Source organism: Biomphalaria glabrata, chromosome 7 (genome assembly GCF_947242115.1).
Source record: "Biomphalaria glabrata chromosome 7, xgBioGlab47.1, whole genome shotgun sequence".
Lineage (NCBI taxonomy): Eukaryota > Metazoa > Mollusca > Gastropoda > Planorbidae > Biomphalaria > Biomphalaria glabrata.
In genome coordinates, this window is record NC_074717.1 from 35,547,625 (window position 1) to 35,561,231 (window position 13,607).

A 13,607-nucleotide genomic window follows, 5' to 3' on the forward strand; every position below is an offset into this window, starting at 1 on the left:
GATTTCCTGTAGATATATCTAGCGTAGTATAGTGCCACTCCCGCTTTGTTTGAATAAGGTGAATGGATAATTGCAAGGAACTGAGAGATTGTTTCCCTTTGAACATTTGTGTTTGTTCAATTGTGAGTTGAATAATTTCCCTTGTACTTGAGTGTGAGTAGAAAGTATTTAGTACTGTTACGTGCACCTCTTCAATGTGTTGGGGGAGAGGAGAGCCAACATGGAGGAACAGAACAGTGTTTACAGTGTTGACTATTAAATGAAGATGACATTGCTTAGATAGCTATGATTTTGACGTTTGGTGTTGATGTATTACTAAAGAGAGTCTCATAACGTAACAAGATATAACAAGTACAATAGACCATCCATGTGACATGGATTCTTTAACTTTTATAAGTGAAATAGCTGGTCATGTGTCTTAACTATTAACAAAATATTGACCTCTGGTGATTCTGTAGAAAATTTGGAGTTTTTTTTTTTTTTTTTTTTTTACATATAAAACCACCTGATAATAAAGTAACTGTAATAACTTTTAGTCTCTGACAAATGTTGCCTGTTGTTGCTTATGTAAAGAAAAAAATTGGTTGCACCCAGATAAATTTTTTTTATATCCGCTTATGCAGTCTTGTAAACAGAGTTGTCTTTCTTGATTATGAAAAGAAAATTACCTCCCTTTCATTACAATTTCGCTCTCTTTCCAAAATGCATACAAAAGTACACATATAGTGTATATGAGATCAAATGAGAGAGGGTGGGGATATAAAAGATTCTAAGGAGAAAAAGAAAAAGGGGGGGGCTGTCTTGTGTGTACTCTTGGATATAGTATTTCAAGAAGAGAACAAAATTACCATAGAGCTGCCCACTAGCTTCTATTCACTTATCTTAGAATCAAACTTTTACATTCTGTGACGTACACCCCTCTACCCCACCCCCTCGGCACGCACGCACACACACACACACACTTTAAAATCTCCACTTGCAATATTTTATTATCTCCTCTCTCTTGAAATCCAGTTCTATTCTCATACACGTGTAATTTATCTGTTTGTAGTCTATATGTCTGTCAAGTGAATATTTAGTCTTGTTTCTGATATCTGTCTTAATAGTGGACTTTTTAAATTCTCTATCTCAATCTCTCTCTCTCTCTCTCTCTCTCTTTTATAGATGTATTAAACATTATCAATTTTTTGTTAGATCTAGCAGTTATGTCTTAATACGCCTTGATAGTGCTTGTGACTAAGTCTTTGTTAAACTTTGTTTATTTTCTTGATTAGTTACCTACCCAATACTTTTGAGTAGTTCTTGCATCATTTCTTTATAATCGTCATCAATAATTTTTTTAAAACCTTCAACACACAAATATGTATTTTTTTTAGGTGGAGGGGGAGTTCTTTTTTGACTTATATTAAGATAATTACTTATTTGTGATCAATTGTTGTTATTGTCTTGACCATGTTCAATTTACGGACCTTATAAATTTGAAAACTTCTCTTGTGATTGAAACGAGGCGATGCATTGTTTTTTTTCCCCCCAACAGATGAAGAAGGGTCGACACTTTGTTTTTTTTTTATTCCTATCTCTCCAGACAAACAAACAACAGTCTCACATCCGTCATTGTGTTTCACTCGGTCACCCCCCAGCACCCCTGTCATCTCCACGCCAGCCACATTTTATCAGTTTTTCATATTTTACTGTAATTAAAAATCACGTTCCTACCTCCCCTCCCCACTTTAAGTAAAAGCCTCCCCCCCCTTTCCTTCTCTTTCACCCTCCCGCCCCCCTTTCATGGTTTCTCTTTGAACAAACACTAACTCTAACCTTAAACATTATACAATGTCTCCCGTCATACTGCACGGGTAGGTGTGATTCAATGGCTTGTTAATTCCCTTAATTTTTCCTCGTCCCCCCTCCCCTTCCTTTCTTTCTTTCACTACCCTCCCCCCAGTCTTTTGAGATAAACAGTGTGTTATCAGTGCAAGCTATGAAGTTATAGATATATTTTTTTCTCCCTCTTGTATTCTAATGAATTTATCCCCCCTCGTGTCTAGGGCTCGTGTAGTGTCTAATGACTTGAGATCTAACTACTTGTGTGTGTAGGCCTAGTTACGTTGAAGACCAGGCTGTATTCTGACTAGTTGTTTCTTTTGAAATGATGCCCGGATAGAGGGATCAAGACTTTCTAAACGGTTCTGGGATTTTTCAATGTTCTTGATGTCCAGGTCTGTACGTGATACTTTGGGATGGGGGAAAGGAGGCAGAGACAAGAGACATGGGCGGGTCTTGTTATCTGGTATTGTCTGACATTGTGGTCATTTGTATTGTCCACTTACATTTCTACTTACCATAATGTTACTATAGTTGTATTTGTGTCATTCGTATGTACTCATTGTATCTATTTTTTTTTACCAACATTTTTGTTTGCTTGTCTGTCTTCGTGTCGGTCAGTTTTCTGATCAGTTTTTAATTAGTTTAGATAAAAATGTGTAAAATGCTTTACAATTTTTAATTCCTTTTTTTTTCCTCTTGCAGAGTCGGAGATACACAGAGCGGGATTTGTACAACACATGAAAAGTAAGTTGTCCATTTGTCTGTCCCAATCTGTCTGTCTGTCTCGTCTCCTTTTGTCTGTCTGTCTGTCTCGTCTCCTTTTGTCTGTCTGTGTGTCTCTCTCTTGTCTCCTTTTGTCTGTCTGTCTCTCTCTCTCTGTCTCCTTTTGTCTGTCTGTCTTTTATTTTATAGAAAGCAGCTGAAATCTTAAGTCACGTCTTTAGCTTAGCACTGGCACGATGGTCCCTAGAAAATCAAGGCGAAGAACTTAGCTGTTCAGAGAAACAAACAGGGAAATGGCGGGAAAATGGAAGGAGGGAGTTATTCCTATATATATGTGTGTGTGTGTGTATGTGTGAGAGAGAGAGAGACAGAGATTTGCAGTCATTTTATGTCATGATATTGTATATATATATATAGTTCGTCCATCGTGGTTCGATGATGACCATATTGTAACTGTCTCTATGTCGGGCTGAGAGCGTGGCGACTAAGAAATTTAAGTTGGTTTTCAGTCTCTAAAATGAATAACAAAATCATTTTATTTTCTTAACAAAAGAGCACCCCACCCTTTTGCACAGCAAGAATCGATGACGTCAATAAACAATAGCGCTAACCTATAAATACCCGTATATTATTAGCAGAACAACTGTTCTCGTACCCCTTCCCTTTCTGTTTTACTGCTACGGGTGTTCACTAAATCTGAACAAATCCTGCCTGTGCTAGCCATATCAGCTAGGTGTCACAGATCGCTATTTACAATGGAGACCCAGAGATAAGCCTTTTATGTCTCGGGCTATTATATCGCCATTTTTGTTTTAAAACGATGTGAATAGGTGGAATTACAGATTCGCTGTAACAAGTCGTTGCTCTCGCCTGACACTCGTTTAGTTTAGAATAGATCCAAAATGAAAGGTTAATGCCTCTTTGTGTGGGAACTACAAATCTTGCTTCCACTGAAAGGAAGTTGAGCTCCAAACCTACTTTTAACTGCTTAAAGAGCTATAACCCAACCACCCAAATGATAGCTATAAATACAATGTTTTTGGGTAAAGAAGCCACAATTTCTTATCAAGTCAAGTCACTGTCACAAGCGTCCGTACATGGAGTCTATCAGACGATTTTAACGTTCATACGTGATAGAAGGTGTCCTTGAGTTGTCCAATTTTCACCAGTTTCGGGCTCACTGACCACCATCAGCTTAGTCATTTATTTTATTAGAGAACATTAGAAGCCTTCTTGACTTGCAAGTTGGAATTGCATTTTTCTTGGCTAACTTTTCAAAATATTTGCATTGATGACAAGTACTTAAAAGTAGGTTGTCAAAGTGTGTAATTTTCAGATCATAAAGTCATCGATATGTCTACCATTAAATTAAAATGCACATCTTACTTAATATTGGTAGAAAAGTCTCTGCATAATTCTAACAATATTTTTTTAACGTAGTCAGACGGCGGCGCCAAAGGGGATCGTATGCCCACTGTGAACAACTTTGTGTAACAAATGAAGACAAAAACTAATGATATATCGTTGACCTACTTAACAGAGTATTCCGTTAGACCTTTTTTTCAGAAGTCGTTATCGTCATTGCACATAAAATCTGTTCACCTTATACTTGTTGCGGCGAAGAAAAAAAAAACAACAACCGATTGTTAATCGAATGAAATGTTGATTGATTAAAATGATAGTTGGCAATTTAATGAAATATTAATTTGCAACCCAATGTCTGAAAACGTACTTGTAACTAATATTGTACTTCCATTATGACGACCTGAATTTCAATGTTTGGAGTCATTGCCAAACTGTTTAGTCGAATGTAAGTTTTTGTAAATTCATGTAGACATTGTGTTCATCTATTTCAGTTCCGTCTTAGTGTTGTGTATTAGCGTGCTGTCCTCCCCCCCCCCCCCACACACCTTTCTTAAGTCACAATCTTCCATCTCAGTAAGCGCCCATCACCCTCCCTCCCTTAGGTCACGTCTCTGCCTCTTCATCAAATATACCATTTGTTAGCTTATCAAAGGGTAATTTAATCTTCCTGAACGGGGGGTGGGGTGGCGGGAGAAGACATGGGAGGGGGGGGGGGCATCAAATCTGAATGGGAGGACGATAGAGGCGACCTGCGTTCTTAAGAGGGGAGGACAAAAATAGTGATGGGACGCTAAAGAAAGAAATATGACGAGAGAGAGAGAGAATGTACGTTGTCATTTAAATTGTAATAATAACATTAACACGGTTTATCTTGATAACCGTGATCAGCGGACCGAATCCGGGATGTCACAGTTTAATTATAATTCTGACCCCCTCCCGTTCCTCCTGAAGTGTTCTTACCTTGTGGGATGGAGGGGTGCAATTAATAGTTCGTTTGTGCCTGTGTGTGTGTGCGCGTGTGTGTTCAGTAACCTGTGATGCAGTGGAATTAAAATAGTGACAACCAAAATGGGCGGCAGCCATCTTGTATTTTAGGCCATTCTATGTGGTAGAGCATGTCAATTAATAGCGTAGATAAATTAATGGAGTTTGGAGGTGGTCGGTGGTGGATGGGTGGATAGTTTGTTGGATATTAATTAAGTCTATGGGAATGTAATTGTATAATGTACACCCATTTCATCTTGTATGTGTTAGGACCCAGTTTGTTCTATACGATCAACATATCTGTGGGCGGGGTTAACGAAGCGAGTAAACTCCATCTCAGAAATGTATGCAAATCAAATGCATGAAAGCATTTTGAAAAGAATAACCTAGGTTTGGGTTTATTTGTTAGCTGCTAAAGAGACAAAACATAACTAGGATCATATCTCTAGTATTGTCGTTGTATTCTCTCGAACAAAAGCTTGGATTGTTTTACCCACACAGTGTTATTGTATTTAGAAGTACACATTGAAGGACATTACCTCTAAATACACACAAATGGACATTACTTCTGAATACACTTTAAAGTACATTAACTCTATTGACGCATTAAAGGACATTGCCTCTAAATACATATGTACGTACATTAACTCTAAATACACATCAAAGGACATTGTCTCTATATACACATTAAAGGACATAACTTATAATTACTCATTTAAGGACATTACCTCTAAATACACATTATAGAAAATTAATTATAAGTTCACATCTAATGACATTACTTATAAATACATATTGCAGGGCATTTCTTTTTAAATACACATTTAAGGACATTGCTTTATAAATAAAATTTTAAGGGCATAGTATTATAAATACACTTTTAAGGACATTGCTTTATAAATACACTTTTAAGGACATTGCTTTATAAATACACTTTTAAGGACATTGCTTTATAAATACACTTTTAAGGACATTGCTTTATAAATACACTTTTAAGGACATTGCTTTATAAATACACACGTAGAGCATCAAGCTAGTACGTCTTTACATGTTCCCTATTGCGATCAGTCCAAAGGAACCAGATACTATTCTTAAAGTAAACTCCTTGTTATTTTGAAATGCAGATAGAAATGAGCAGGATGATATAGAAAACAAACTGAGGCCTCGCGTCTGAAGCTCACACAATGTGTTAACTGCTATAGGCGTTTTAGTCATTCCAGAGTACCTGCTGTACAAACAAAAGCCGTTTCCAAATCCGCACATTAAATAACGGTTAGAGCAATCTTTAGGAAGTTCTTTTGTTTTTGTTTTTTAAATTATTTTTTTTTCTCAAGTAGACATAATAACTATACATATGACCTCGCTTAAGCCAAAACTTGACAAGCAAAAAAAAAAAAAATTAATTGAAAAATGCAGTCTAAGAATAATATTCCGATATATATATATATATATAATAAAAAAGAAATAGCTATCGGGTTGGGGGGGGGGATGAATTTATTCAGCAGATTCGGAACAGAACTAACAACCAACACAGTGACTGACAAAGTACTTAAGTAACGGCGCCACTAGCTGTATCGGTGTAAGCACTCGACTTAGCCTCGTCTTCTTCCAATTTTTCATCTGTCTCCCTTCATCTTTCCATTAATTTTCTCTCGGCTTCATTGCCTCATTACACCCATCACTCCCCCCTCCCCCTCATCCTTGTACCTCCAGTAGCCTTGCTGTGTTCCACCTCCCCATCTTTTCTTTCTTTCTCGTCCTCTAAAAAAGAAAGAAACTCCTTAAATTCCTTTCTCCTATCTCCTGGGGAGAGACAAACAGAATGTGTGAAAACGAGGTCCAACTCATTTATTTTCATTGTACTCTCGAAACAGAAGAGAATGCTCCCCCCCACCTCCTCCCTTTCCACCACCTCTACCCGCTCTCCTTACTCCGTCATTCCTTACGGTGTTAGTTTTTCTTCTGTCTTCTGTTTAATTCTCTCTCTCTCTCTTTCTCTCTCTCTCTCTCTCTCTCTCTCTCCTGCGCTTCTCTTTTAGCACGGCACCAAGGGTGCAAGGCAAAAAAAAAAAACTCAGACGATAGAAGGGAAGCAACCAGTGTCTAGAATTAAAATATATTTCCTCATTATCTCTCTTTGATGAAGAAAATCTCTACTCCATAACATTTTTTTTTTCCAAGGAACTAAACAAAACGCTGTGGAGTACTGCAAAGGGAGATCACGCCCGAAAAAAAAAAGAACTTCTGCCAAATGTAAATATTAGGCAGTGAAGATAAATGTTCTGCGCCCATATTTTCCCGCTATTTTTGGCTTCGTTTCATTAATTCCGTTTTCTAAAAGCTGATTTCACTTACTGTCTGCTTGTATTGGAAGGTCATTGGAATATGTTCACATCGCCACCACCGAATCCATCCAGGCGAACTGGAGAAAAAAAAAAAAAGGATTAAATTAAAAAAAAAAAAGCGACTTCTCGTCTAACTGGCAGCGGCGTTCATTTGTAAAATGTTTGTAAAATGAAGAAATGTTTTGGGTTTTTCCGAAATTCCAGTCTCTCAATGGAGCACATCATTTTGTTTTTTCGGTTTGTATATGTGCGTGTGAGATTTTGAAGTGTACGCCGTTGTTCTATAGCAGCAGTTCTCAACCTGTTAAGCTCGGCAACCCCTTTTTACAAACCCCCACTTTGCCGCGACCACCCTCCCCACACACACATACAGCAATAGAAGAATAGACAATAACAATCAATATTTTCGATGGTCTTAGGCGACCCCTGGCAAATCGTCATTCGACCCCCAAGAGGGTCGCGACCCACAGGTTGAGAACCCCTGTTCTATAGTGATCTAGGTGTAAGACCATCTCTTTTTGGTGTGTGCTATTACAGGATATACTTGTTAAGATAATGGTTACCACATGATACTTGCCTAGGAAATAATTACCACATAGATAAATATTTGCCTAAGCACTTTACTAAGCAGTACTTCCTTAGGCGATAATTGTCCGTATAGTACCTTGTATCGATGCTCGCGTTGTCAATATTAAAAGGGCTCCAATTATGAAGCTTAAAAAGCGTCATTGGACATCAGTGGCGTAGTTAGGGTGGGGGAGGAGGGGGGAAATTTTGAAAATCCCCCGGGCCCCCATTAGAGCCTAGAGGGGGCCCTCAAATGAGTTGTTGTTTTTTTACATAAAAATTAAATATTACGCAAAATGCAGGGCCCCAACAAGGTCAGGCGCCCCAGGCCCCCAAACGATGCAAAATGCCTAGCTACGCCCCATATCGACATGTTCCTCCGCTGATAGAAAAGATAATTATATTCAGTACGCATATCTCTGAGCTTATAAGTGCTTGACATGTCCCGTCAGTGCTGTATTAGTCACCATATAACTAGTCAGTGCTGCATTAGTCACCATTTAACTAGTCAGTGCTGTTTTAGCCACCATTTAACTAGTCAGTGCTGTTTTAGTCACCATATAACTAGTCAGTGCTGTATTAGCCACCATATATCTAGTCAGTAATATATTAGTCACCATATAACTAGCCGGTGCTGTATTAGTCATTACATAATTAGTCAGTTATTAATACCTCATTTCTTATTTTTAAGAAATACTGTATTAGTCACCATATAACTAGTCAGTGCTGCATTAGTCACCATTTAACTAGTCAGTGCTGTTTTAGCCACCATTTAACTAGTCAGTGCTGTTTTAGTCACCATATAACTAGTCAGTGCTGTATTAGCCACCATATATCTAGTCAGTAATATATTAGTCACCATATAACTAGCCGGTGCTGTATTAGTCATTACATAATTAGTCAGTTATTAATACCTCATTTCTTATTTTTAAGAAATACCGTCATAATTTTAATTTAGGAGCATTATAGGTTGATTTTATTTTAAATAATTTAGATGTGTCTTTGTGACTTTAATAACGATTCATTAAAAAAAATAATATATATATAATATAATGAACTACGCTGTCAACTCGTATGGATCAATATTCGCGTTGACCTAGACAACATTTTTTTTTTAATTGTGAAATAAATTTTAATTATTGTGTGTGACTTCCACATTATACCATCTCTCTCTCTCTCTCTCTCTCTTTCTCTCTCTCTCTCTCTCTCTTTCTCTCTCTCTCTCGTTCCGTCAATCTTCCGTACACGCACTATAAAGGCGGCTTAATTATCACCTTTTCAGTTATATTATCATTAGCTGTCGGCAGGTGTGGGGCGCTCATTCGTCCAAGCGCCTCACTTCCCCACGCATCTCTCGAAACAGCCCTTCCCCCCCCCCTCCCTCACTCACTGACCTAGTACACTTTTATTAGAGGGAGAACGGGTGACCTTTTTAACCAGGTCAAACAACCTCCCTACCTCCGCCCCTTGTCTTGTTTTCTCTAGCTTTTGTTCCTGTGAAATCTGGAAGTGATCAAACAGTCTTAATTTGTGAAATGTACTCACGCCTCTCTGCTCACGTCTGCTTCCCACGCTGACAAACACCTGTGGACATGACCCCAAGGGGGGGGGGGGAACCAAGGTTCTGTGATAGTGTCGACACTACAAAAGATGATAAACAAATGTTATTGTTTTCATTTAGAGTGAACACAATTTTAAATTTTGCATCTAGACCATTTAATCGGTAGAGAATCATTCGGCCCTGTCTCCACCTAGTTAACCCCTTCTCTCCACCACGCTAGTTAACCCCTTCTCTCCCCCACGCCTCGTCCTTGTTTCTGTCTGTCTCTCAAACTAAGTAAGATCTGGAGACTAGATCTAGTACTCTTTTTTTTTTCTTTTTGGATCGACATAAATGTGATTTGTGTCACATTAAAAAAACAAACATTTCAGACAACACAAAAAACGTGTACAGCTATCAATCTCCGTTGTGTGTGTTCCAACCGGTAGTTCCCTCACTGCCCTCAATTCCTACTTTCGCTTCCTACATCCCTGATAGCCCCATCCCGCAACCATTTTTTTTTAGAAAGCCCCTGGGCAAGAACAAACAATGGCAGTAGACAATGAGATACTTCTGCCAGTGTCATTGATACATATCACGTGAGTTTGGAATGAAACAGTATATATATATATATATGTAATTAGCATTTAAACATCTTCCATCCTATCCATGTTTCCAAGCCCGTTCTTTATTTGTTGTCTACATTAATCAAACAAATCTGCATAACCTCGCTGCCCATTACTGTCCTTCTATTGCTAATCTAAGTTTCGACACCCTTCTGAAGCTCGGGTAAAAACAAAACAAAAAAACGATTTATCTAGATTTCCTGAATCGTTCCCTAAATAAGATTGCGAATTAAGGTCTGGCGACTAGCAGCTTTACCCCGAACCAAGGTTGGATTGTCTTCTCATGACTTAACACCTGCTTAGCTTTTCGAACCAATGTCCGGAATTCAAAAGCGGGAAGAAATATTCAGATATGTTCGTCTTGTGAAGGCTGCTAATGGGTTAAATATGCTACATGGATGCATGACTCGCTCGTGCGCACTGCACGAGGACGCACAGGACATCTTTAACTGAGGATTATCGAGTTAGCGCCTTATGCATTTCTTTTCCGCCATGCAGACGACAATTAGATCAGCAGCGACGAGTTTAGGGATTCCGTCGAGATCATTTGCGGGCGCCCACTAATCCCAGGGTCGACGAATCGGTGCGATAGATAATAAGTAACTTATGCTAAGGAGATTGCCTTGAATTCATTAACCAGGCATCGTTTGAATAATAAATACGAACTTTTATTATGTTTGGAGTATCAGTTTGGCCCGGAAGGGGGTCATAAGAAGGACTGGGGGGGGGGGGCGTTATATGTTCTTATATGTTTTTATCACCAAGTATATAAATGTATATACATATATTTGTGTAGCCTGACAATGCGTTTATTCAGTATCCTAACATGATTTACTAAAAGCGTTTGCACTGAAATGTCAAGCATTTAGCTACGTCACACATATAGGCAAAAAAGAAAATACAGTTGGCAAAGAAAAGTAAAAGGGTTTTAAAAAAAAATCATATCACTGACATTAGTAAACCTTTATTTTTTAATTAAAGGGCAATAATCAAATATTTTTTTCTTGTATCACAGGGAAAGCATTGTTATGTTGTGCGGTAATGCATTCTATTTCAAATGCTTACAACAAAGGCTAGTGTTTTACTTTTAATAAGCTAACTATTCTTCTAGAATCTAGATTATTAATAATACAAATTTAAAACAAAAGTAGGCCATCTCTACATTTCGTTCTGTGGCCAGAATTGCATTACAAATTGCAGTTTTTCTTGCATTCGTTGCTTTACCACAACAGTAGCGCGTAGGCAAGATAAATGTGACACTGTCAACCTACGGCAGCGCCGCGCGTTGCACGCACGCATTGCTCGGAAAGCGCCAGCCTCTCTTTCTCTCGCTCTCGCCTCGTCTTATCTACCACAGGAGCTGCAGGCAGACGTGGGGCGGCAATGTGTCCGATGAGCAAAAAGGCAGTTATGTAATACGGATCTCGTGAGAGGATGATAGCTGGACGAGGGGAGGGGGTGGTGTGTGCATGGGAGGGGCTTGCGAATTTGGAAGATAAATGGTGGTGGGGGGGGGGGAGGCTAGAGGGGGAGCTGTGGAGCAAAAGAAGAAAGCTCCCCATCGCCCAAGTCGAAGAACATGCTAGTTGCTTGGAATGGTGGAGCAAAGAAGACAGCTTAAACCCTCGTCGACGTTTTGACTTTATATCCATTTATTGTTTTCATCTTGAGCTTTTTTTCCAATGGCTTAAATCTCATTTTTTTACAAGGAGTTGCAAATTGGTAATTAAAAAAAATTAAGTTCTTCAATAATTCTTTTAGTCTAAACATTTTCCTATTCGTATTCTGTGGTGGTAGCAAGCTGTTGATCTACTTCTTGTATCACCTCTGTTTGTCTTGTCTGGTTAAAAGTTTGTAAACGTTATTTCTCCTGACACCCAATCTCGGATCAAGCTTCGATTATTATCCGGGTGTAATTATCATCAGGAATTTCGGAACCATGTCTAAGAAATTAAAACCCAGTGGTATTTAAAACGTACCCTAATAAAACCTAGCCGTCACATTCCGTGAGTAGAAACTAGTTAAAGTTTCAGAAACAATCGGCGCTTACTATTAACCTGTGCTGGTTTTAAGACTGTCTGGGTATATTAAATTTCTGATACATGTGTTTATATGTAGGTTGTATAATACGTATCTTTACGGCTACACACACACCCACAATCCTTCTTCGCACGTGTAATTAGATTAGATGAGACACTCACCCTGGCACCGTTCTAATTAGCCCCAGCTAGATGGCAGTCTCAGATTTTGAAGCCTGGCCTCCCGAATCTTGAAACTTATCTTCGGGTCTTATCAACGGGACGGGGGGAGTCAGCGCCACATACCCCACGTCTGGGAACTGGTCGTAATTAGTAGCGCAGGGCGTTAGGGTTGATATTTGTAATGAACTTTTTTTTTTTTTTTTTTTTGAGATAGAAAGAAGGGAAACGAATTAATGATTAGATCCCCCCTCCGTACGTCAGGGCTTTAAATAACCAATATCTAGTTCTGGAGACTCGAACCGGCACGTTTCAGTAAAGTTCGTTGGATATCGGGATTAACTGTTCAATAAACGTGAGTCTACTTTATAGATTTTAAAACGCGCATAGCCAGTTAGAACAGTTATCGTTGTAGCAATGCGTAACAAAATCAAATTAGCTTTAAGTAACTCTTCTAGTTACAACCCTAACCAATACGCACGATATAGCTAGACCAAATCATAACTTGTGCTCAATTTATAGCTAGACTTAACCCTAACTAATTCTCACAATGCATTTAACCGTAACTAAGAAATGCTCACGACGAGCCTCGCGATATAACTAGCCGTTAGCTAATGCTCAGGTTGATCTAATCTTAATTAGTGCACACGATGTAACCTGAACTAACCCTAACCTGAACTAACCCTAACCTGAACTAACCCTAAACAGTGCTACTCTGTATGCTTCTCTATGACATTGTTTACTATGACTGAACTTTTGAACTAAAACACAAACAATATAGCTCACAGGACTGCTACCTTTGCCTCGTTGTGCTAGCTAGCCCATTGAAAGGGTAATCATACATTTAAAAAGGGGGGGGGGTAACATAAATTTTATACACAAGTGTCACAGCGACATTTTTTGATAGTCATATCACAGCAATTTACGATCATCATATTGTACATTTGTATTTTTTGTGATCTCCGGTCACCAATTCATTCTCCGTGGATGCTAGCTGGACAAGATGGCATCATTGGACAGAAATCACGAAGCTTGATGCGCGAATCGGACAGTGCTGTGCCATGAGATATTGGCCTCTATGGCTGTCAAACTAAAATATAGTTCGCGGGGTCTTAAGTTTTGCTTCCTATTTTGGCCCAGTTGTCTCCTCTAACGACCGTTTGCACCCGAGTTCCAGGTTGAGGCTGAAAAGCATTACCCAAGTTGTTTTAAACTTGCAGGACTAGGAAGAACAGTTTCAATTCCTTATACTAGTAGCACAAAGTGTTATTCTATTCTGATGTGCTTACATTTTGTATATTCTGATATTAATTTTTTTTTTAATTTAAGTTTGTTTTTAATTCATGGGTCGATGAAGCATTTTAATTATTAATTAGTTAAAATAAATAAAAAAAATAAACATTAACACTATAGTGTATCAAGAAAAAGAAAA

At 38.5% G+C, this 13,607-nt stretch overlaps 1 protein-coding gene across 8 annotated transcripts in view; it reads left to right on the top strand.

Moving 5' to 3' along the window:
* Nucleotides 1–13,607, top strand: part of LOC106070043 (zinc finger homeobox protein 4-like) — a 309,151-nt gene that overhangs the window by 214,177 nt on the left and 81,367 nt on the right. For 7 of the 8 annotated variants that reach the window (XM_056036650.1, XM_056036654.1, XM_056036652.1 and 4 more), the window contains one exon: nucleotides 2,530–2,571. In XM_056036650.1, coding sequence (XP_055892625.1) covers nucleotides 2,530–2,571 — 42 coding nt within the window. Of the gene's footprint in view, nucleotides 1–2,023; nucleotides 2,220–2,529; nucleotides 2,572–13,607 lie in introns of those variants that run through there. The other variant, XM_056036656.1, reaches the window with a different exon arrangement.